This window comes from Papio anubis, chromosome 16, assembly GCF_008728515.1.
Source record: "Papio anubis isolate 15944 chromosome 16, Panubis1.0, whole genome shotgun sequence".
NCBI classification, from domain to species: domain Eukaryota; kingdom Metazoa; phylum Chordata; class Mammalia; order Primates; family Cercopithecidae; genus Papio; species Papio anubis.
The window spans coordinates 18,320,895-18,346,319 of NC_044991.1; the positions used below are offsets into that span (position 1 = coordinate 18,320,895).

Consider the following 25,425-nt stretch of genomic DNA (forward strand, 5'->3'; position numbering starts at 1 on the left):
CAAGCTATTCAGTGGGAAAGTTGGGATTCGAACCTAAGCTCTCTGGTAGTACCTTTGGCCCTGTCTTCACACTGTTTATATCTATCTTTGCATCACCATATGGCAGTATTTTTTTCTGGCATTTTAGAGGATAAAACCTGCTCTTCGTCATCCCCAACAGGGATGGAATAACTGGAAAGGAACTTAAACTGCAAAATAAGGGATAAAGGCAGTATTTCCTCCTTGAAAAGGGTGAAAGTAAATGTTCTTCATTAACTATGGAGGTTACTTTTCTCAAGCTCTTTAATGTGGGAAAGGTCTCCTTTCCCCAGTGAGCTCAGAGAAATGTGTTCTGTGATGCTTCCATATAAAGAAGCTGATGGGTTATTCCAGGATGAAACAAAAGCAGTGGTTAGTAACTTTTTAAAAATACCAGGAGAAATCTGGTGAAAATGTAGATTCTCTCCCCCCAAAAATGAGACACATATGCACACACAAGTCACCCACAGTTTTTTATTAGAATTTCAGGTGGTTCAGGAGTTTCCTACAGCCCATGAACCTCAGGCCAAAAATTCTTGAGCTTAAAGAATCTGAAACGAAAGAAGAGTGTAGAATAACCTTCTGGGACTGTCCATAGCACACAGATTCTGGAGCCAAAGTGTCTGAATTTGACCACTGGCTCCCCAGTGGTCTTTAGCTGTTCTTTAGCTGTATGATTTGGGCAACAGTGAACTTGTCTGAGGCTCAGGGTCTTATTCTACTGCCCAGGCTAGAGTACAATGGTGCAATCATGGCTTACTGCAGCCTCGACCTCCAGGACCAGGCAATCCTTCCAACTCAGCATCCTGAGTCACTGGTACTATAGGCACGCACCATTATGCCCAGCTAATTTTTAATTAATTTTTTTTTTTTTTTGTAGAGACAGGGTCTCAATGTTTCCCAGGCTGGTTTCAAACTCCTGGGCTTAAGCAATCCTCCCTCCTCAACCTCCCAAAGTGCTGGGATTACAGGCATGAGCTACTGCTCCTGGTCTGAAGAAAATGTTATACTTTTCTTCTCACACTGTCCAGTGATAAAACTCTTTAGTCCTCCCGACATAATGAAAATTTCTCACGGTCTTGGACAAGTTCCTTAGCCTCTCTGAGAACCAGAGTTTCATCTGTAAACCAGGGACAATAATACCCACTTTGTGGGGTTGCCGTTTTCTAGGTTATCTAAGGGCTTGTCTTACTCAATAAATTGTATTTGCGTGGTTAATGTTATTATGTTGTTATTATCTTTGTCATTATCAACAGATACTTTCTTGTTTCCTTCACAGGTGTTCAAGCTGGAATGGAGATAATTGAGCGAATGCTGAAAGAAAACAACCTCCCAAATTTAAGCGGTTCTGAGTCTCTTGAATTTCTAAAGGTTGATTACGTAAACTACAATTTTTCAAAGTAAGTAAAAGAGAAGAGCATTTTGCCTCTTATAAGAAACTCAAAGGAAACAGTGAAAGAATCCTATGGAAGCCCCACGATTTCATCAGAATCCAGCCTTCTTATCTTTTTCTGTTCTGCTATCCTTAGCTCTGGTTTCTAGTCTCAAGTTTGCCTCATGGCTCAATATGGCCACTGCAGTTCCAGCCATCAAATCATGTGTCAGGCAGCTAAAAGGAGGAAGAGATGAGGGCAAAGGGGTTCTTAAAAGCTGAGTCAGTCTTCTTTATTAATGAGTTTTTCTGAAGCTCTACCCTAATAAGATCCTGCCTAATCAACAATGGACAGAACTTAATTATATGGCCACATTTATTAGCAAGGGAGACTGGAAAACTAGTTTTCCAACCAAACAATTTTGTCCTTCCCAATAAAATCAGGGATGTTTAGGGAAGAAAGTGAATTGGAAGTTCAGACAGCAACTGACAATCTCTGCCATAGTCTCCAGCAAAAGCCCCAAAGGCCGTATAAGGAGAGGGTAGCTTTGTCCATCTGGAGCTCAGTCTGAAAGGTCAAGGGAGAGTCGAGCTTTTCTAAGGGGTTCTCTGTGTGACTGTGATTCACAATTTGCCCAATTGTTAAAGATTTTAACAATCCAGTGAAAATTCCCTGCTCTCCGACCCTTTGGAGTGATCATTCCCCTGCTGTCAATGATAAAACCAAGAGGGTTGTGTTGTTTTATTTTTTGAGATGAGATGGAGTCTCACTCTATCGCCCAGGCTGGAGTGCAGTGGTGCTGTCTCTGCTCACTGCAAGCTCTACCCCCGGGTTCACACCATTCTCCTGCCTCAGCCTCCCGAGTAGCTGGGACTACAGGCACCCGCCACCACGCCCGGCTAACTTTTTTTGTATTTTTAGTAGAGACGGGGTTTCAACCTGTTAGCCAGGATGGTCTCGATCTCCTGACCTAGTGATCTGCTACCCTTGGCCTCCCAAAGTGCCGGGATTACAGGCGTGAGCCAATGCACCCAGCCCAAAACCAAGAGGTTTTGACAGCAAGGAAGAGAGATGGTGACTTAGGGAAAGTTCCTGGCTAATGCTCTGGTCTGTATAAAGTTAGCCATTCAACAAGTATTTATTGAGCACCTACTACATACCAAGCCTTGTCCTAGGAATAGGGGATATTAGGCTGGGCGCAGTGGCTCACACCTGTAATCCCAACACTTTGGGAGGCCAAGGTGGGAGGATCACTTGAGCTCAGGAGTTTGAGACCAGCCTGGGCAACATGGCGAAAACCCATCTCTACCAAAAATACAAAAAAATTAGCCGGGCATGATGGCGCACACCTGTAGTCCCAGTGACATGGGAGGCTGAGGTGGAAGGATCACTGGAGCCCCAGAGGTCAAGGTTGCAGTGAGCCATGATTGTGCCACTGCACTCCAGCCTAGACAGAGTGAGACCCTGTCTCAAAAAAAGAGAAAGCAATAGGGGATATTGTAGTGAACAACATACCTGCCCTTAAAGTCCAGTGGGAGAGATGGACATTAAATATATATTTTCAAAACATTCAATTGCAATCATAATGCCACAGCAGAAAAGTACAGGAAGAATTGTATAGTATCATGTGTAGGTGGAGACGGGGAGAAACAGGTATTTTCATGCATTGCTCGACAGGGTAGATAAATCAATAGAACAGTTTTAGGCCTGTGCTGTCTAAACAGTAGCCACTAGCCGCAGGTGGCTATTAAACACTAAATGCAACTAGTACAACTGAGGAAATATATTTTTATTTATTTAATTTTCATTAATTTTAATTATAAAAACTGATGCTCAGTTTGACTACTGAAAAGCTTCTAAGTATGTTTGCAACAATTTTGTAAGATTACTTTTTCAACTGAAAATGTTACCAAATCTAAATACGGGTTGAGTATCCCTTATCCAAAATGTTTGGGACAAGATGTATTTCAGATTGGTAATTGTTTTGAATTTTGGAATATTTGCATTACACTTCCTTACCAGTTCAGCATCCCTAATCCAAAAATCCAAAATGCTCCAAGGGGCATTCCCTTTGAGCATCATGTCAGCTCTTAAAAATTTCGGATTTGTGATGCTAAACATACATAGGTCAGTATCTCTCATAAAAGCCAATGTTTGAATTGAGGTGTATCATGAGTATAAAATACATACCAGATTCTGAAAATTTATTTTTTAAAAAAAAGAAAATAAAATATCTCATTAGTAATTTTTATATTGGTTACATGTTGATATGACAATGTTTTAGATATATTGGCTTAAGTAAAAATATTAAGAAAATTAATTTCACCTCTCTTTTCCCTTTTTAAAATGTGATTACTACAAGATTTTAAATTACTGTCATGCATTGCTTAACAACAGGAATATGTTCTGATAAATGCCTTATTAAGCGATTTCATTATTGTGCAAACGTTATAGGGTGTAGTTACACGAACCTAGATGTTATAGCTCACTACACACCTAGGCTGTATGAGATAGCCTAATGCTCCTAGGCTACAAACCTGTATAACAAGTGACTGCACTGAATACTGTAAGCAATTGTAATTCAATGGTAAGTACTTTTATATCTAAACATATCTAGTCATAGAAAAGGGACAGTAAAACTACAGTAATCTTATATATATGTGTGTGTGTATCTATGTGTATATATGTGTGTGTGCGCTTATATATCTATCTATCTATATGCTCTTTGACCCAGCAATTCCACTTCTCAGCATCCTCCTTAGAGAAGAACATGTACACGGCCAGGCGCGGTGCCTCATGCCTGTAATCCCAGCACTTTGGGAGGCCAAGGTGGGCAGATCACAAGGTCAGGAGATCGAGACCATCCTGGCTAACACAGTGAAACCCCATCTCTACTAAAAGTACAAAAATATTAGCCGGGCGTGGTGGCGGGTGCCTGTAGTCCCAGCTACTCAGGAGGCTGAGGCAGGAGAATGGCATGAACCCAGGAGGTGGAGCTTGCCAGTGAGCCAAGATCATGCCACTGCACTCCAGCCTGGGCAACAGAGTGAAACTCCTTCTCGAAAAAAAAAAAAAAAAGAGAGAGAGAGAGAAGTACATGTACACAAGCAGAGTATGTATGAGGATGTTCACTGTGACATTGTATATAATACAGAAGTGCTAGAAAGAACCTAGATGTCCACCAACACAGGAATGATTTTTTTTGAAAGGGTACATCCATCCACAGTTTGAAATACTCTGCGGCAATTATAAAGAATTGGTTAGACCTGCATGTATCAAAATTAAAATATTTCCAAGATATAGCAAATGAATCTCTGCTTCCTCTTCCCACAGTGGGACTCAGGATGTGTGACAGAGACTAGGTAGGAAAGGATGCATAGAACAGGAAATATTATGAGTAAATAATTGTTTCTTATCAGTTATCACATTTATGTTTTAAATTTTTCCTAATCTTTGTTCACAACAATGCCTTTCTTGGGTGCAATAATTCACGGATGAACTCATTTTGTCTCCCCCACCTACCTGTGAGTAGCACTTCTTCTGAGTGATTGACTGAATGTGGTTAAGTGTCTTGCCCAAGTTTTTACAGCTGGTACTAAACTTGGCTCCAAGTCAAGCACCCTTTGCGCAATCTGTGAAGTGGCATAGCCTCGTGGTGAAGCGTACAGTCTGAAGTCAGACTGAGGAGGGTTCCAGGTCTGGTTCTGCGACTTATATACGACTTCAGCCACTTTTCTTATCTTCTTATCTCTGAAATGGGGATTGCAAAAACAGCAACCGCCTCACAGGATTACTGTGAGAGTTAAAATGAGCTAATGCATGTAATGCACTTACCACAATGCCTGGCAGGTAGCAATCACTCAATAGATGTTCATAATAATTTTTTTTTTTTTTTGAGACGAAGTCTCACACTGTCACTTGGGCTGGTGTGCAGTGGGGAGATCTCAGCTCGCCACAGCCTCCGCCTCCTGGGTTCAAGCGATTCTCCTGCGTCAGCCTCCCGAATAGCTGGGACTACAGGCACGCACCACCACACCCAGCTAATTTTTATATTTTTAGTAGAGATGGGGTTTCCCTATGTTAGCCAGGCTGGTCTCGAACTCCTGACCTCATGATCTGCCCGCTTCAGCCTCCCAAAGTGCTGAGATTACAGGCGTGACCCACCGCGCCCGGCCGTTCATAATAATTTCTTATAATGCATGTGACCATCTACCTTTGCAGATTACATGCAACTCACTGCCTCCTAGTTACCCTTTTGACAGCCCAGAGAATCCTAGGGGAAGTCAACTCTCCAAGTTTCTCCACTAACAAAGATACTGTCCACATAGAGGACCTTTGGAAATAGGAGGAAGGCACATTTCTGATTGTCCCAATGACAGGTGGGGAGGGACACTACGACTGGCATATGCACCAAATGTCCTGTAATGTGTATGACAGTCCTCTACAAAAATAGCTGTGCCAAGGGCTGGACGTGGTGGCTCACACCTATAATCCCAGCACTTTGGGAGGTCGAGGTGGGCAGATCACAAGGTCAGGAGATCAAGACCATCCTGGCTAACACGGTGAAAGCGCGTCTCTCTAAAAATACAAAAAATTAGCCAGGTGCGGTGGCATGTGCCTATAGTCCCAGCTATTCGAGAGGCTGAGGCAGGAGAATCCCTTGAACCCAGGAGGTGGAGATTGCAGTGAGCTGACATCGTGCCACTGCACTCCAGCCTGGGTGACAGAGTGAGACTCTGTCTCAAAAAAAAAAAAAAAAAAAAGAAAAGAAAAAGAAAAAAAATAACTGTGCCATGCAAAATACGAATATCACCCCTTTTGTGAAACACTGGAACTGCTGAAGAAAAATAATGATGGCAATGTTGTGCCTTCTTTTTGTCTTTAAGTAAACTAAACAAGTAGATTGTTTGATTATTTACAAATATATTTCTAGGCCAGGCGAGGTGGCTCATGCCTGTAATCCCAACACTTTGGGAGGCTGAGATAGGAGGCTTGCTGGAGGCCAGGAGTTCAAGACCATCCTGGGCAACACAGTGAGATCCTGCCTCTACAAAAAAAAAATTAGCCAAGTGTGATGGCACATGCCTGTAGACCCGGCTATTTGGAAGGCTGAGACAGGAGGATTACCTGAGCCCAGCAGTTCGAGGTTGCAGTGAGTTATGATCACACCACTGCACTCCAACCTGGGTGACAAATGAGACCCTATCTCTAAAAAAAAAAAAGAGAGAGAAGAAAAATTACATATATATATATGTGTGTGTATATATATATATATATATATTTCTAAACTTGCTCATTTCCCTCATCAACTGGATTCAAGGGACTTCCTGGTAAGAGTTTGAGGAGAATTAGGAGGCAGTTCCCAGAGACAGCCCTGCAGACAAGAGGTTCTTTTCTCTGTAGGAATTCACAATGGCCCCAATGGTAAGAGTTCTGCAACTGTGTTCCCAAGTTTGCTTGATTGAAGAGAGAAGCTGGAAGAGTTGCCCTAACTTCTGTTTCTGGTTTTACAGTATAAAAATCAGGGCCTTTTCATTTCCAAATACCTCATTGGCTTTTGTGCCTGGGGTGGGAATCAAAGCGCTAACCAACCACGGCACTGCCAACATCAGCACAGACTGGGAGTTCGAGTCTCCACTTTTGTGAGTATTCCACTGAAATGTCTACAGCTGTTCTGGGGGAACGTGAGCAAAAATGGAAAATGTAGAAATTCACCAGTGTTTTTGGCAGTAGACTTATTTCCCTCACTATTAACAATCTTTCTCAAGAGAATTTTTTTTTTTTCCAGGTGAGGCTTAAATTAGGAAATCCCTGCTAGAGGGTTGGGGTGAAAAACATTCTTCCCTTAAAGGTAGAGCATATGATCAAATGTCATTTCAGATTCTCTAAGAACTAGAAGTCCCTGACTATCAGAGAAACAGATGCATGCTCAACCTTTTAGATCACCCACAAATCACTGTATGATCTTGAGCCAGCCATTCAACACACTTCCCCATCTGCAGGAGTAACTGATGGGAAGTGGAGCCTTTCTCCCTCACACAGAGGTTGAAGGTTGGTAGTCAGCGTAAGCCCAAGCCCAAGTGGAAGGGCCTTTGCACCCTCGTATAGAAGGAAGAAATCAGATTCAAAGTACTTTTACAGGCCAGTTACGATGTGTAAACCACTGTTCTGGGCGTAATGTTTAGGTCTGCCTTGGTTGGTGCCACAGGAAAACACATTCTTTCATCCACTAAGTCAGTCAACAACCATTTATTGAGTGCCTACTATGCATTTACCCCCATCTCAAGAACTCCAGTCTTGTAGATTGTAGAGAAATGACACGTTCCCCACAGCAACATAGATTCATGTATTCATTTATTTATTCAATGACTCGTCAACCATATATTGAGTACTTACTCTGTCAGGCCACATGCTAAGTCTTGGGGACACAGAAGTGAGTAACACACAATGCACTCCCTCAAGGAGTTCACAGACTACATCTAAGCCTCCCTTTCTCATCTATGTCCCTCCTGAATAAAGTGTTGCCAGTCTTACCCTTGCTTTTCTCTCCCCAAACAAACATTGTATATGAAGGGTGCTCAATGCAAGCTCAATCACTGTCAGGGCCAGAGCACTCAGGGTGAAATCATTAGAATATCCCCAGAGCTGTTAGCTTTCACATATTCAGTACTTCGACTGTTCTGTGAATATTCAATCAGTACCCACTCTGCTCCTACCTGTTGTAGGTGCAAGGAAGTCAGAGGTGAACATGACAAAGTCACTGCAGTCCAGGAGCTACCCAGTCTCTGGATAATCAGAGAAACAAGGTCCATCTCCGTGCCTGACTCAGGCTTGGATAACCTTGCACTTTTTCTCTAAACAGCCAAGACACAGGAGGAGCTGATTTGTTTCTCTCCGGAGTCTACTTTACTGGTATCATCATCCTAACCCGAAATGACTTTGGTCATCCTACACTGAAGCTCCAAGATTGCTACGCCCAAGTGAGCCATGCCCATGTCTCATTTTCCGGAGAACTCAGGTGAGTGAGAGCCCTCGGTTGGGCAGTGGCTAATCAGAGGCTGGATACTCAGGCATCGCCTAGGGAAGGTTTATAAATGGCTGATTATGGTCTCTGAGTAACTTCTTTTTTGTTTGTTTTCATTTTTTCCTCAGTGTTCTGTATAACTCCTTTGCTGAGCCCATGGAGAAACCCATTTTAAAGAACTTAAATGAAATGGTGAGTCTTTAGAGGTTAGACAGCCACAGTAAAATGCCATTAGTAGCAGTTCTACCATCCTTTAATTAATTTTTTTTTTTTTTTTTTTTTGAGACAGAGTCTCGCTTTGTTGCCCAGGCTGGAGTGCAGTGGCGCGATCTCGGCTCACTGCAAGCTCCGCCTCCCAGGTTCACGCCATTCTCCTGCCTCAGCCTCCTGACTAGCTGGGACTACAGGCGCCCGCCACCTCGCCCGGCTAATTTTTTTGTATTTTTAGTAGAGATGGGGTTTCACCATGTTAGCCAGGATGGTCTCGACCTCCTGACCTCGTGATCCGCCCACCTCGGCCTCCCAAAGTGCTGGGATTACAGGCGTGAGCCACCACAGCCAGCCAATCCTTTAATTCTTAATCAAGAAAACTTTATTGAGCACCTACTCTGTGCTAGGTACTATCCAAGGCACTTTCACACACATTAAATATCCTTTGCAGCTTAATAACAGTTTCTCAAATCCCTACTATGTACCAAATATTGTGGTAGGTGCTTGGGATGCAGAGATAAAGAAAACAACAGCACATCTCTCAAATTTCTTACCATAGGGTGGGCAAACAACCAACAAGAATTTACTTATTATGTGCCTATTATTGCATGCCCATGTACCATGGACTGGGGTCTGTTGGGAATAGGAAAGAGGGATACACTTGTCTATTCAAAAACGCAAACTCGGGCTTGTGAAACAATAACTAACTGAGTACTTGAACTTAGTACACAGTTACATGATCATTAGATTGAACAGGACAGCTTCAGAGAAATGGAAAATTGTAAAGAAATAGGGCCTGGAAGTGTCCCGGGAGATAATTTTTAGAGGATACAAAACTTGAACTAGATCTTAACATATAGGCAGGATTTGTATATGTAAGGAATGAAGGATAAGAAAAGGCATTTCCAGGAAATACAATAGGAATGAGTTAAGAAAATACAATAAATTAAGATCCCTTCCAAAGCTCTAAGTATTCCAGTCTCAGAAGTCAGTGTCTGAAGAAGGGAAAGATGGAATTGGCTATGCACTCTCTTTCCAATACTGACCACACCTTCCCTGAACCCTTTATCTGTATTTTGGGGGAGATAAGGACAGGGATGACAAGGACTAGAAAAGAAGGAAGACTCTTCTGGAAAAGAAGGGACAAAGACAGTGTGTGGCCACCTCCATCTCTCTAGTGCTCAGCTCAGTGCTTGACAGACACTAGGTGCTTAATGAAAGTCAGTAAGGAAATCAACACTCAGAAGCATCAAGCAGCTCATCCCAGGAGGTGGCACAGCTGTCCAGGACTCTGAAGCCTTGTGGTCCTTCTCCATCATTCCCTGACAGATGCTGAGTGCCAATGAATGTGCACATTAGAGAGTCCCTGGCAAAGTGCACTGTCATTCTCAAGGACCCCAAACTTGATCATTCCTCTGTTTGAAACAAGGCATGGTCCTTTGGCCTCTGACAGGAGGCCAGTGAAGAATGAGTTATGCCACAGAAGCCAATAATTAAGTTTGCCTGAAATTGATATATGGCTTAAAGATAATAGATGCTTCTGTGATTCTCTCTGTGCCACTGGAAGATAGAAAAGAATGCTGAGACCACAACTGTCTAGCTGTGTAAAACCAGAGTTCAAATCCTGGCTATGCAACACCTGGCAACTCACTTAACCTCTCTAAGCTTTGGTTTTCCCATCTGTAATTAGGGGACAGTCATGCCCCCCTCTCAAGGCTGTAGTGAAGGTAAAATGGAGTTAAACCAACAACAGCTGACACTTACTCAATGTTTACTATGAGCTGGACAATTTTACATAGATTACTTCCATTTCTACTCACAGCAACGTGATGAGGTGGATACAATTATCATCCCCGTGCAAATGTTGCAAGATGTGTAAACTGAGGTCAAAGAGTACAAGTAACTTGCCAAGGGATTCAACCTTCGGCCCCAGGCACCCAAGCCTGTGCTGCAACTGCTATGCCAAGCACATCAATGAGCACACAAGAGGCACACCAGTGCTGATACCTCTGCCTCTTCCTAAAAATATTAATTTGACTCAAGACTAATTTTCAAATTCCAAAAAGATGGCAACAAAATAGATCTCTAAGGAGATCTCTGATATAATGTGCTCTCCAGCTAGCCCAGGGGGAAGGTAAAAGCTCCAGCTCTAACCATTCCAGGTAGGGCATGCAGGTGCTCCTAGAGGAAATGGCAAGCTGGCGGCACCCCCGGCAGTCAGGAAAGACACAGAAGCTCCAGCAGCAGGTTCCTCGGGTGTAACAGCACGGACTGGGACGCATGCCCTGTCATGTCACAGAAAGAAAAGCCCAGGGCTCACTCACTCTTTACAGGGCTGATTGGATGTAGTCCCAGTTGCTACGAAGTTCAGCTGGCATTCAGTGACATACCACCCATATCTACATAAAGCGAGGCCCATAGACATCAACAAATTTAAGAGAAAGTCTCGATGACCAAAGGGATAATGACTGCTAACCAGAAGGCCTTTGTTTGCAGGGTCTAGGCCTATCAATAAGGGTTTCCAATACAACATGATAACTTGCTGTTTTTCTTTTTATTCCTTTGTGGCCAGCTCTGTCCCATTATTGCAAGTGAAGTCAAAGCGCTAAATGCCAACCTCAGCACACTGGAGGGTGAGTCTTAGAACTGTCTTTTCCAGATGGTTGTCTTTCCACCTTCAAAAGCTGGTACTGTCTGGGTTTGCTTTTCAAGGCTGTATAGCTCGAGCTCTCCATCCTGCTTCACATTCTGCAAATTAGAGCCCCAGGAAGGTGCATGGGAGGGCGTGCCTTGCGTATAGAGCATGCACACTTTGGCTAATAACTAACTTCACTGCTGCAAGAGGGGCGGCTCCAGGGAGATGAGATGTAGGTTCAGGAATTAAACCCTCACAAGCACTAACCCAAGCAGTGGCATTACATCCCTTCTCTTCAGAGAGATTAACACTAATCTTGACCAGGTTATTCTAGGGTTCTTAGCCTGCAGTGGCTGCCCTGAGCATCAAGTCCACGCACCTTAGCATGGACTACAAGATTCACCACACCCCATCTCCTACTTTCCTCTCTCCGCGTCATCTTTCTCTTTACCTTTCTCTGCCTGGGCAATCAAACTGTTTCCACTGCCCTCCTCACCCCTTGCCTTTGCTTTTGCTGTTTTCTCTGCCTGGAAGAGCTTCCTCTCCCCTCCATCCTTTCATTCCTTTAACACGGGAGTTCCCAATCCCTGGGCCATAGACAGGTTAGAAACTGGACCGCACAGCAGGAGGTGAGCAGTGGGCAGGTGACTGAGCATTACTGCCTGAGCTCTGCCTCCTGTCAGATCAGTGGCAGCATTAGATTCTCATAGGAGTGCGAACCCTATCGTGAACTGCGCATGCGAGCCATCTAGGTTGCATGTGCCTTATGAGAATCCAATGCCTGATGATCTGAGGTGGAAGAGTTTCATCCGGAAATCGTCCCCCACAACCCCAGGCCATGGAAAAATCATCTTCCATTAAACTGGTCCCTGGTGCCAAAAAGGTTGGGGACTGCTGCTTTAACAGATATGTATTGAGTGCCCATTTCTAAACCTGCAGAGCTTAGCCAGCACTGTGCTAAACCCTGGAGGATTTAATCCTTTCCATTCTCTACCTCTCTTTATATGTTGTGTTCTCTCCTCTTTGTATTTAAGACCCAGCTCAGACATAGCCTCTTCCAGGAAACCTTGACAGTCCCCACTCCATAAAGTTACGCCTCCTCTGTGCTCACATGATACTTTGGACATCTCTCTCTCTCTCTCTCTCTCTCTCTCTCTGCACTGCATCCATTCATTCACCAACGGCGCGCTGAGCACCTGAAACAGACTGAGCACCGTTCTTGGTGCTGGGGATGCAGCAGTATTCCTAGGCAACACGCATACCTGCCGTCATGGGCCTAGTGGGAAGAGACAGACGGCAAGCAATATAAATAAGTAAAATCTATGCTATGGCAGTGATAAGTGGTAAGAAGAAAAATAAAGCAGTGGAGGAGCTGGAGAGGAATTTCCATTCTAGACAGAGTGACCAGGAAAACCACCACTGAGCAGATGGCTCTACTAGAAAAACCCAAAGGGAGTAGAAAGTGAGCTGCTGCTCAATCTAGATGAACAGTCCAGATTGAGGAAACCGCAGGCACAAAAGCCCTGAGGCTGAATATCTCAAGTGTGCTGGGGAGGCTGTGAGAAGGACACACTAGGAACAGGGGGTTGTGGGGGAGCAGGCAGTGAGGCCAGAGAAAGGGAAAAGGGATGGTTTGATCTTCAGGGATGTGTAGGGACTGCAAAGCCCACCTCTTAATCTAAGATGGGATGCCTTTGAAGAGTAAGGCCGGCATGACATAACTTACAGTTTAAGGAGATCAGTCTGGCTTCTGTGCTAAAAAAAAATAGACAGGAAGGAAGGGGGCCAAGGGCGAAAGCAAGGAGACTACTTAAGAGATGAGTGCGGTGACCCATCAGGTAATGATGGTGGCTGGCCTAGGGTGGCGTGATGAAGATGGTAAGGCATGTTGGGATTCTGGATATACCTTGAAGATCAAGACAGTGGTATTTGTCCAACAGATCAAATGTGGGTGACGAGAGGAGTGAAGGGTGACTTTGGTGGGTAAAAGTCTAAGCAACTGGAAAATTGGAAGAAGGGATTTAACATTTATTGAGATGGGAAAGAACATAAGAGCAAGTTTGTAGCAGGACCATGAGAAGCTCAGTTTAGATCAGCCCTTGCTGTGTTGTATTATAATATCCTATTGATATGTCTGTCTCCTCCCCAAGACTATGAGTTCCTTGGGTGCAGGAAGTTTGACTCACCGCTGTGCCCCCAGCGTCAGGCGCAGCACCCAGCCCATTAGGTTAAGAAACACTGGATTGTGGCCAGGCGAAGTGGCTCACTCCTGTAATCCCAGCACTTTGGGAGGCCAAGGTGGGAGGATTGCTTGAGGTCAGGAGTTCAAGACCTGCCTAGGCAACATAGTGAGACCTTGTTTCTGTAATTTTTTTTTTTTAAATCAGCCAGGCATGGTGGCGTGCACCTGTAGTCCCAGCTACGGGGAGGCTGAGGTAGGAGGATTACTTGAGCCTAGGAGGTTGAGGCTGCAGTGAGCCAAGATCATGCCACCGCACTCCAGTCTAGGTGACAAAGTGAGATCCTGTCTCAAAAAAATGTATATATTAGACTGATAAATGGATGCAGATGGATGAAAGAAAATGAATGGATTGGAGATGTAGAACGAAAATGAGATATAGTGAGGAAAGAAGTAGCCAAGGATTGCCATGTTCTAGCTTTCCTTGAGCAAGTTCCTTTACCTCTGAGCCTCACTCACCTCGTCTGTGAAATGATTGCTGTACTTCAGAGTAACGACTTGAAAGCATTTTAAAAACTGTGGCAATGGCCAGGCACAGTGGCCCACACCTGTAATCCCAGCACTTTGGGAAACTGAGGCAAGTGACTCACTTGAGGCCAGGAGTTCAAGACCAGCCTGGCCAACAGGGTGAAACCCGGTCTCTACTAAAAATACAAAAATTAGCCAGAGGTGGTGGCGCAGGCCTGTAATCCCAGCTATTTGGGTGGCTGAGTCAAGAGAATCGCTTGAACCCGAGAGATGGAGGCTGCAGTGAGCCGAGATTGTGCCACTGCATTCCAGCCTGGGTGACAGAGCAAGACTGTCTCAAAAAAAAGTGAAAACTGAAAACTAAAAACTATGGTGGCTTAGGATAATATTGTTCCTTTATCTTAGCAAGACACTTCATCTCTTCTTGCTTTTCATCTCCATCTATGACATGCAAGAAGAGAGAAGGCGTGATGCTCAGCTGTTTCTAGAACAGGGAGTAGGTCTTCATATTGTAGAACACACGTCAGTGGTCAGGAAAGCAGCTCTCCAAAGCCAAGTGGGAAACCTGAGCCCTGCATCACTGCACATACAACTAGCTTCAGACAGTAAAATCTGTGCTTTAATTTTTTTTTTTTTTTTAGATGGAGTTTCACCAGGCTAGAGTGCAATGGCGCGATCTCAGCTCACCGCAACCTCCGCCTCCTGGGTTCAAGTGATTCTCCTGCCTCAGCCTCCCGAGTAGCTGAGATTACAGGCGTGTGCCACCACACCTGGCTAATTTTGTATTTTTAGTAGAGGTGGGGTTTCTCCATGTTGGTCAGGCTGGTCTCGAACTCCCAGCCTCAGGTGATCCGCCCGCCTCAGCCTCCCAAAATGCTGGGATTACAGGTGTGAGCCACCACGCCCAGCCCAATCTGTGCTTTCTGGAACTTCACCCAGAACTTCACCCAACACTGTACCCTGGTCCTCTTGACTTCTGCTTTATTCTGAAAATGATAATACATAAAATTATTTGAATTAGTAGCACTGTGCCTAAGAATTTCCTTGGCCTCTCCAATTTAGTGGACTTTATTTTCTCTCACACAATCTGTTTTTAAAAATATTTCTAGGCCGGGCGCGGTGGCTTAAGCCTGTAATCCCAGCACTTTGGGAGGCCAAGACGGGCAGATCACGAGGTCAGGAGATCGAGACCATCCTGGCTAACACGGTGAAACCCCGTCTCTACTAAAAAAAATACAAAAAACTAGCCGGGCGAGGTGACGGGCGCCTGTGGTCCCAGCTACTTGGGAGGCTGAGGCAACAGTAATGCATACTCCTTGTAAAACAAAACAAAACAAAACAAAAAAACGAAGTTCTAACTGCAATTTATAACATCAAACTGAAAAGTCTTTCATTATACCAACCCAATATATATGGCTAAATATTGGTATGAGTTTTGTGTTTGTACTAATTTCCTTTTTAAAAAATAACTTATACAGGGCTGGGCACAGTGGCTCACACCTGTAATCCCGGCACTTTGGGAGGCCAAGGTGGGTGGATCACTTGAGGTCAGGAGTTCGAAACCAGCCTGGCCAACATGGTGAAACCCTGTCTCTACTAAAAACACAAAAATTAGCTGTGTGTAGTGGCGGGTACCTGTAATCCCAGCTACTGGGAAGGCTGAGGCATGAAAACTGCTTGAACCCAGGAGGCAGAGGTTGCAGTGAGCCAAGATTGCACCACTGCACTCCAGCCTGGGTGATAGAGTGAGATTCTATCTCAAAAAAAAAAAAAAGCTATACATGCATTTTGTGATTGTATATGTGTATACCTAAAAAGGTATACAAAAGTCCTCCCTTATCTGCAGTTTTGCCTTCTGCAGTTTCAGTTACCCGTGGTCAACCACGGTTTAAAAATATTCAATATCTCAATGTGAATTTGAGATAGAGAGAGAGAGACCACATTCACATTCACATTCACATTCCTTTTATCACAGTGTATGTAGGTGTTGGTACTGTCCACACTTTCAGGCATCCACTGGGGTCTTGGAACATATGCCCTGCAGATAAGGGGGACCACTGCACACCCAAATTTTAGTGATGCTTCTCTCAGATTAATTCACTTGGAAAAAATGTTCACTTTCTTCTTTTGATTCATCTACTTTTCCTGGGTTTTCAAAAGATAACATGTATTCCTTATGAAAAGCAGGAATTGATCTTTTAAACAGAATTTAAAGTTATATTGTTCTAGATAGACATCATTCATATATTATACTATACTTTTAATGAATATGAATTTTCTTTTTTCTTTGTTGGTTATTTAGTTTTAACCAAGATTGACAACTACACTCTGTTGGATTACTCCCTAATCAGTTCTCCAGAAATTACTGAGAACTACCTTGACCTGAACTTGAAGGTAACTTTATCATCATCAGAATCCTCAGCCTGGCTGTCAACAGCCAATATTTAGAAAACAGTGATTATGGACCGGGTCCAGTGGCTCACAACTATAATCCCAGCACTTTGGGAGACCCAGGCAGGCGGATCACTTGAGGCCAGGAGTTTGAGACCAGCCTGGTCAACATGGTGAAACCCCATCTCTACTAAAAACACAAACAATTAGCAAGGCATAGTGACACACAGCTGCATTCCCAGCTGTTTGGGAGGCTGAGGCGGGAGAATTCCTTGAACCTGGAAGGCAGAGGTTGCAGTGAGCTGAGATCTTACCACTGCATTCCAGCCTGGGTGACAGAGTAAGACTCTGTCTCAAATAAACAAAAAGAAAAACAAAAAACAATGATTCTGTACAGAAAGAAATATATATACATCCTCTTTGAATAATTTAATTTTCTTTCAAGCAACTGCCTCATGTTTACACCTTTTCAAAAGATTCTTGAACATTTTGTTGATAAGCAAATGATTGTATTGTACAACATATATCTGCCCTCTTCAGAAGAAGGATCATATGTCTTTGCCTCTAGGAGTAGGTTTGAGGCTAGGAGGCAGCAAGTAGAGCGGTCTGTATTTATTGGAACTTAACACATCAGTAGGTGGTACACGTTGGCACCTCCATTACTAAGTGTCAGGTTAGTGGATTTAACTGAGGGCTGCTGACCTCTGTCAGGGCCATAAGCACGTGGAATTAGTGTTCACTGATCATGGAGAAACGATCATTGTGCTTATGTTTCATTTTGCTCCAAAGCTAATATCATTGTCTTTTAAAAAGCATATGGGCTCATACTTCACTCACCAGAGTCTTTCAACTCAGTTCAATGTTGGACAAGACAATATTTTGTAATAACGCCCTACAGCTAATGAGAGCAGTGCTAGAAATGCCACAAAAATGATTTAAACCATTTGGAGTCTTGGGTCCTTCTTTCTATGATTCCCCAGGTACTCAGCAGACACAGATTTTGAAGGTCAAGTGTTTGACACCACTTCACAGCACCTCAGGAACGACTTTTACTCAGAGTTGTCCATCCAGCTAAATACACCTCCTTCTTTGTCTGAGAAAAGTTCGAATAAGGGTTCTCATTGGGTTACACCCTGGGGTGAAGAGACACACCTAAATATGCCCAAGAATCCTAAGAGCTTTGAAAAAACAGTCACTGGTCAAGGAGTCAGAAAGCCTTAACAGTTTTTCAGCATTACTGAGTTTCTAGGATTCTTCTTCTTCTTCTTCTTTTTTTTTTTTTGACAAGGTCCCCTTCTACCACCCCGGCTGAGGCTGGAGTGCAGTGCCGCAGTCACAGTTCACTGCAGCTTCAACCTCCCTGGTTCAAGGGATTCTCCTCACTCAGCCTCCCAAGTAGCTGGAACTACAGGTACATGCCACCACACCTGGCTAATTTTTGTATTTTTTATAGAGACAGGGCCTGCCATGCTGCCCAGGTTGGTCATGGAAAAACAATCATTCAATCAATTCAAACTCCATTGCTCCAGTGATCCACCTGCCTCAGCCTCCCAAAGTGCTGGGATTACAGGCGTGAGCTACTGCGCCCGGCCCGAGCTTCTGGAATTCTTGTTCTATTTCAGAGGGTCCACCTTCTTAGCCTTCTTAGAATTTGAGTTTTGACCCGATACACTGGTCTTTCTCTCTGTTTTCCCACAGGGCGTATTCTACCCACTGGAAAACCTCGCCGACCCACCCTTCTCACCAGTTCCTTTTGTGCTCCCAGAACGCAGCAACTCCATGCTCTACATTGGAATCGCCGAGTATTTCTTTAAATCTGCGTCCTTTGCTTATTTCACAGCTGGGGCTTTCAATGTCACTCTCTCCACCAAAGAGGTGAGGAGAGTTAACTGAGGATGTCAATGGTCATCCTCATTGGAGGATTCAGCCTTTTTATAAGTATCCTGTTATAGGACTTTTACGCCATAATTTCGATTCCTGGGTTGTCACTCTCAGTAAGACAGTGGAGGAATGAAGGAATTGTGGAATGAACACGGTTATGGGCTGAGCATCCCTTATCCAAAATGCTTGGGACCAGAGTGTTCTGGATTTCAGATTTTGTCAGATTTTGCGATATTTGCATTATATATACTTACTGGCTGAGCAGCCCTAATCTGAAAATCCAAAATCGAAAATGCTCCAATAAGCATTTCCTTTGTGTATCATGTCGGCATTTAATAGTTGGATTTTGGGGCACTTTGAATTTCAGATACTCAGATTAGGGATGTTCGACCTGTATTCGCTGGTGAGTTGTCAAGTTTCCAGTTCTGCTACCTTTGTTTGTTCATGATACCTCACCACTCACCACTGTACTAGATTCATCTCAGATAATACCAAGACCCCTTTCCATCATGTATTGCCTGTGACCTTAGAGGTCATTTCAATTTATATAACTTCTATGTGCCAGAATGTCTTCATCTGGAAAAGGCAGATAATAATAGTTCCATACTCACAGAGTTGATATGGGCATTAAAAAATTTAAATATGTGTCAAGCATTCAGACCAATCCCCAACACAGAATAAGTGCGATATAACTGTTGCTCATCATCATCGTCATTATTTCCTGTATTATGCTAACATAAAGAGTTACCCTGGTTGTAATTACAGCTGGTTTATCTGCAATGATTAGTAATAATACAGATATTCATTGATTCTCTGTCATGCACCTCCGTTTTTTTTTTTTTTTTTGAGACGGAGTCTCGCTCTGTCGCCCAGGCTGGAGTGCAGTGGCCAGATCTCGGCTCATTGCAAGCTCCACCTCCCGGGTTCACGCCATTCTCCCGCCTCAGCCTCCGAGTAGCTGGGACTACAGGCGCCCGCCACCACGCCCGGCTAGTTTTTTGTATTTTTAGTAGAGACGGGGTTTCACCATGTTAGCCAGGATGGTCTCGATCTCCTGACCTCGTGATCCACCCGCCTCGGCCTCCCAAAGTGCTGGGATTACAGGCTTGAGCCACCGCGCCCGGCCGCGCACCTCCGTTTTATAATGACAGCACTATCTCTAGCCAGCCAACCAAAACCTTTTATTGAGCATCTCTTTTTGAATCTTCTCATTCTATATGTCTTAATTATACAAGTAGATATAAAGCTTATGTTTAGAATGGTAAGTATGGCAGCTACCTTACGATGCTGACAATTAGACACTTCTAGCTGCAGACTTGAAAATCATTCATCTGTGAATGTAAATTCCTTAAGCATCTGGTATCTCAGTAATCCCTAAAAGTGAGAACAATAACACAAGGCTTATTGTTAATGACTGTAGAATATGTACACATAGATTGTAATATATATATAAATAAAGAATATGTACACATAGATTGTAATATATATAAAGAATATGTACACACAGATAGAATGTAATATATATAAAGAATATGTACACATAGATTGTAATATATATCAAAATAAAAGTTTTTGTGCTATATACATACAATCCATGTGTAAATATTCTACAGTTATTAACAATAGACTGTATTGTTCCCAGAGTTAAAAGAAATATAACTTCCTGTGTGACCTTGGGCAAGTCACTTTACTTCTCTGAACTTCGGATTCCCTATGATTGGGCTATAAAATGATAGGTCGCCTTTAAACACTGAATATTTTATGGTGTAACAGCTTCACAATTCATAAAATTGTAGGGAACACTACATTTTCCCTGAAAAGACAATCCAGGTAAAATCCTAACAGTGACACAATGGACTTTATTTTCCAGATTTCCAACCATTTTGTTCAAAACTCTCAAGGCCTTGGCAATGTGCTCTCCCGGGTAAGTGCCCGGGGTTTGAGTCTTGATAGTGTATTTGGCTCCATTGCAATTACTTCTGGAAGACTTGTGGGTTCTATGTATTCCTTTTTGGATAAGTCCCTCTGTCTCTTATTGGGAGTTTTTTCTCTTAATCAACTATCCACGAATATTTACTGAACAGTACAGTTTAAAGTGCAATTAACATACAAGTTAGAGTATAGTCTTCCACAATATTCCACCACACTTGAAATAATTAGTTTAAATAAAGGATTTATTAGTGTAAATGAAGGATTCGATTCTTAAATGAAGGATTAGTCCCAACACTTGTAACTGTAGTAAAGCAACCGTTAATATTGTGCCTTCGTAGCACACTAAGTATTGAACATAATGAACCTACGGGCTAGGAATTGCCCTTGAGGGCAAAGAGATGTTCATGTAGCATCTTGGTTTTGGAGCAAGGATCTTGAGTCAGACAGACCTAGATTTGTTTTTGTTTGCTTGTTTTTTGAGACAGGGTCTCGCTCTGTCATCCAGGCTGGAGTGCAGTGGCACGATCTTGGTTCACTGCAATATCCGCCTCCCCGGCTCAAGTGATCCTCCCACCTCAGCCTCCCGAGTAGCTGGGACTACAGGCACAAGCCACTACGCCCAGCTATTTTTTCTATTTTTTGTAGAGGCATGATTTCTCCATGTTGCCCTGGTTGGTCTCAAACTCCAGGGCTCACGTGATCCACCCATGTCAGCCTCCCAAAGTGCTAGGATTACAGGTGTGAGCCACTGTGCCCAGCCCAGACCTAGATTTGAATCCCAATTCTACCACTTATTCCCCTAGAACCTTGAGAACATCATTTAACCTCTGTAAGACTCACATTCTCCACTATGAAACAGGGATGCTGATAGAATCTGCCTCACAGGGATTTTCTGAAGATTCAATGTGGTAATACATAAAGCCCCTGGCACGGTGGGTAGTATCAAGTCTTATGTTCAGTAACTGCCAACTGTTATCATCGTTTGATTTGTGTGTGTGATTATGATTATTAAAGAGCTGTTTTTCTATTAAAACTGCACGATGTAAGATTTAGTCACCACAAGCCGTCCTAACCTTGTGATTTCCCTTCATCAACTCACGTCTCACAATCTTTCTTTCTTTATTGGAATGTGGGCAGATTGCAGAGATCTACATCTTGTCCCAGCCCTTCATGGTGAGGATAATGGCCACAGAGCCTCCCGTGATCAATCTACAACCAGGCAACTTCACCCTGGACATCCCTGCCTCCATCATGATGCTCACCCAACCCAAGAACTCCACAGTTGAAACCATCGTTTCCATGGACTTCGTAAGTCTGGGGAGACAGTGGAGCAGCCTGTAGATGCCAATCCTGCTCCTGCTGTGGACTGTTGGCCAGTAGCTTTGAAATGTTCGAAGAGGGTGGGGATGCTCCATTGATTAAGAGTGAGGATGGAGGCTGGACGCGATGGCTCATGCCTATAATCCCAGTGTCTTGGGAGGCCAAAGCAGGAAGATTGCTTGAGGCCAGGAGTTAGAGACCAGCCCGGGCAACATAGCAAGACCTCATCTCTACAAAAAAAAAATTGTTTAGCCAGGTGTGGTGGCGTCGTGCACCTGTTGTCCTAGTTACTCGGGAGGCTGAGGTGGAAGTGTGGCTCTGAACCCAGGAGTTTGAGGCTACAGTGAGCTATGATTGCACCACTGCACTCCAGTCTGGGCAACAGGGTAAGACCCTGTCTCAGTGAGGTTGGAGTTGAGGGAAGGGTATGTGTGGCAGGATGGGAGGCCAGCACTCACACTCTCATACATTGTAAAATCTCTTTCCAGTCTCTACTTCATGCACACTCTTTCCACCACCTACCTCAGTTACATGGAGAGCTGGAATTCCTTTTTTTTAATCTAAATAAGTCAATCAAGGTAGAATTCATTTTTACTTGAGCAAATGAAGGCCAAATGCAATCTGATAGAAGGATATAATAAACCTAACAAAAATGTCATACACACATAGGCACACACACACGTACATAGAGAAGAGAGATTAGGAGAAAAAAAATAAATCAAAGGAGATCATCAAACAAAAAGTCTTTGCAGGTAGCTTCCCTAACTTACAAGACAGGATTTTCAGAGATATTTATTCCCAATGTCTTTTAGATTTTCAATGTCTTTAGACTAAGAGGGAAAGTTGGGCTTATAATGTTTCAACTATTGGAAATTATATTGGTGGCCAAAATTGACACTCTCTCATCTTAATAATAAATGCTTTTATTGTCTATAGGTTGCTAGTACCAGTGTTGGCCTGGTTATTTTGGGACAAAGACTGGTCTGCTCCTTGTCTCTGAACAGGTAAGATCGATCAATTTGACTGTTGGGACACCTTAGTAATAAATGAGTCAACTGACCAGAGACAAAATGACCATAAAAAAACAAGTGATCTGTAATCCCAGCTGCTCAGGTGGCTGAGGCAGGAGAATCACTTGAAGCTGGGAGGCAGAGGTTGCAGTGAGGCAAGATCACGCCACTGCACTCCAGTCTGGGTGACAGTGAGACTCTGTCTCAAAAAAAAGAAAAGAAAAAAGAAAAAAAGTGAAGTTAACCATCGTGTGAACATGAGTCAGTTAAGCACCTCTCCTGTAATGGGCCAGATGACTTTGAAGTATGTACTTTACTAAAAATTGTACTGTCAAGCTTTTCTTTTTTCCATTACAGTAACATAAAAATAAAATAGGGAACAAAATAATTACAAATATAATTGTGTAATATGTCCAGGTGCCATCTTACAGGCTCTTACCTGTAATCCCAGCAATTTGGGAGGCCAAGGTGGGAGGATCACTTGAGGCCAGGAGTTTGAGACCAGCCTGGGTAACAAAGTGAGACCTCATCTCTACGAAAGCTTTTTTAAAAATTAGCTAGACATGGTGGCGCACCCCTGTAATCCCAACTACTCAGGAAGCTGAGGAGGGGAGAATTGCTTGAGCCCAGGAGTTTGAGATTACACTAAGCTATGATCATGCCACTGCACTCTAACACGAGCAATAGAATGAGACCTTGTCTCTCAAAAAATATATATATATCTCATATATTTTATATTGTATATTTTATATACCTACATAAATTAAAGTACATAAAATATTACATATTTAATAAACATATTTTATATACTATATATAAAACAATATATTTTATAAAATGTTTTATATAAATATATAAAATATATTTCCTATATTTTATTTTTATTAATTTTATATAAACATACAAAGAATATATACATATAATTCTGTAATAGAAGTGTACATTCTAATGGTACAGCAATATAAACTACAGTTCTTCCTTATCAAATTCATAGAGCATGCTAGTGAGGAAAGAGCATAAAGCTTTGGGAGTTAAGGAACCAAGTTTCCAGTTCTTACTCACAGGATCTATGACCCTGATCAAGTCTGTTAACCTCCTTGAGCCTCAGTTTCCTGTAAAGATCTTTATCTTATCTGTAAATAAGGAAGCTGAACTGGATCATGCCTAAGGTATCTTCAGACTGACCATCTGATCCCATTGCTAGAATGTAGAATTTAACAAGATCTGCCCCGTGGCCTGCCTGCCTGTCAAATGCATGTGACGCCCGGTGAAAGGCCATGTGCAGGCCACATACGTAGATCACTGAACACGAAATGCCATTCGGCAGAACCATCTGCAAAGCCCATTTTCCTCAGGCCTATAAAGCTGGAAGTTGAAGTCATCCATCAGACTACCTGGGGGGAGAATTTACAGAAAGATCAGGTGGCCCAGACTAAATGTATGCAAGGAAGAAAAGGAAGCAATGAAACAGACGTAAGCAGAGTCAGAAAAGATCTGAGAAACCAGCAGACGGGGAGTAAATCAATCACAAGTCAACGTGGTAGTTATGAAGACTATTGTGGAAACATGGAAAATGGCCAGGTGCGGTGGTTCACGCCTGTAACTCCAGCACTTCGGGAGGACGAGGCAGGCAGATCACGAGGTCAGGAGTTCGAGACCAGCCTGGGCAACATAGTGAAACCCCGTCTCTACTGAAAATACAAAAATTGGCCGGGCGCGGTGGCTCAAGCCTATAATCCCAGCACTTTGGGAGGCCGAGACGGGCGGATCACGAGGTCAGGAGATCGAGACCATCCTGGCTAACACGGTGAAACCCCGTCTCTACTAAAAAATACAAAAAACTAGCCGGGCGAGGTGGCGGGCGCCTGTAGTCCCAGCTACTCAGGAGGCTGAGGCAGGAGAATGGCGTAAACCCGGGAGGCGGAGCTTGCAGTGAGCTGAGATCCGGCCACTGCACCCCAGCCTGGGTGGCAGAGCGAGACGCCGTCTCAAAAAAAAAAAAAAGAAAATACAAAAATTAGTCGGGCATGGTGGCACACGCCTGTAGTCCCAGCTACTTGGGAGGCTGAGGCAGGAGAATCACTCGAAGCCAGGAGGTGGAGGTTGTGGTGGGCTGAGATTGTGCCACTGCATTCCAGCCTGGGCAACAGAGTGAGACTTCATCTCAAAAAAAAAAAAAAACCATGGAAAATGGAAAATGTTTTCAATAAAATTATATTAAATGGAAAACACAGAATACAAAACTGCACAAACACAACAGCCATTATTTGTGTAAAATAGCTTTGCATCTGGAAGAGGGAAATTGCTTTGCATCTGGACAAGGAAGTGAATCACAAAAATGAAAAGTTGTGTTAGGATATGAGATTATGAGAGGTTCTTTTAAAAAATTTTCTTTTTTTTTTTTTTTTTTTGAGATGGAGTCTCGCTCTGTTGCCCAGGCTGGAGTGCAGTGGTGTGATCTTGGCTCACTGCAAGCTCTGCCTCCTGGGTTCACGTCATTCTGCTGCCTCAGCCTCCTGAGTAGCTGGGACTACAGGCGCCCGCCACCACGCCCAGCTAATTTTTTTGTATTTTTAGTAGAGACAGGGTTTCACTGTGTTAGCCAGGATGGTCTCCAACTCCTGACCTTGTGATCTGCCTGCCTCGACCTCCCAAAGTGTTGGGATTATAGGCGTGAGCCACCGCGCCTGGGCTTCATTAAAATTTTCTTTGTAATTATAGTGCTTTTCCAACAAAAGGAATACAATTTTATTTATTTATTTATTTATTTTTGAGACAGCATGCTACTCTGTCACCTAGGCTGGAGTGCAGTGGTGCAATCTCGGCTCACTACAACCTCCGCCTCCCAGGTTCAAGGGATTCTCCTGCCTCAGCCCACCGAGTAGCTGGGATTACAGGCATCTGCCACCAAGCCTGGCTAATTT

The 25,425-nt window shown here is 43.4% G+C and overlaps 2 protein-coding genes across 4 annotated transcripts in view; one reads left to right on the forward strand and one right to left on the reverse strand.

Moving 5' to 3' along the window:
• FBXO7 (F-box protein 7) overlaps nt 1-25,425 on the reverse strand; it is an 89,527-nt gene that overhangs the window by 43,922 nt on the left and 20,180 nt on the right. The gene's annotated exons all lie outside the window — the stretch shown is intronic.
• Nucleotides 1-25,425, forward strand: part of BPIFC (BPI fold containing family C) — a 54,503-nt gene that overhangs the window by 10,364 nt on the left and 18,714 nt on the right. For both annotated transcript variants that reach the window (XM_031655951.1, NM_001168776.1), the window contains 10 exons: nt 1,298-1,418; nt 6,905-7,033; nt 8,254-8,409; nt 8,544-8,607; nt 11,198-11,258; nt 16,270-16,361; nt 18,057-18,233; nt 20,110-20,163; nt 21,309-21,479; nt 22,428-22,495. In XM_031655951.1, coding sequence (XP_031511811.1) covers nt 1,298-1,418; nt 6,905-7,033; nt 8,254-8,409; nt 8,544-8,607; nt 11,198-11,258; nt 16,270-16,361; nt 18,057-18,233; nt 20,110-20,163; nt 21,309-21,479; nt 22,428-22,495 — 1,093 coding nt within the window. The remainder of the gene's footprint in view (nt 1-1,297; nt 1,419-6,904; nt 7,034-8,253; nt 8,410-8,543; nt 8,608-11,197; nt 11,259-16,269; nt 16,362-18,056; nt 18,234-20,109; nt 20,164-21,308; nt 21,480-22,427; nt 22,496-25,425) is intronic.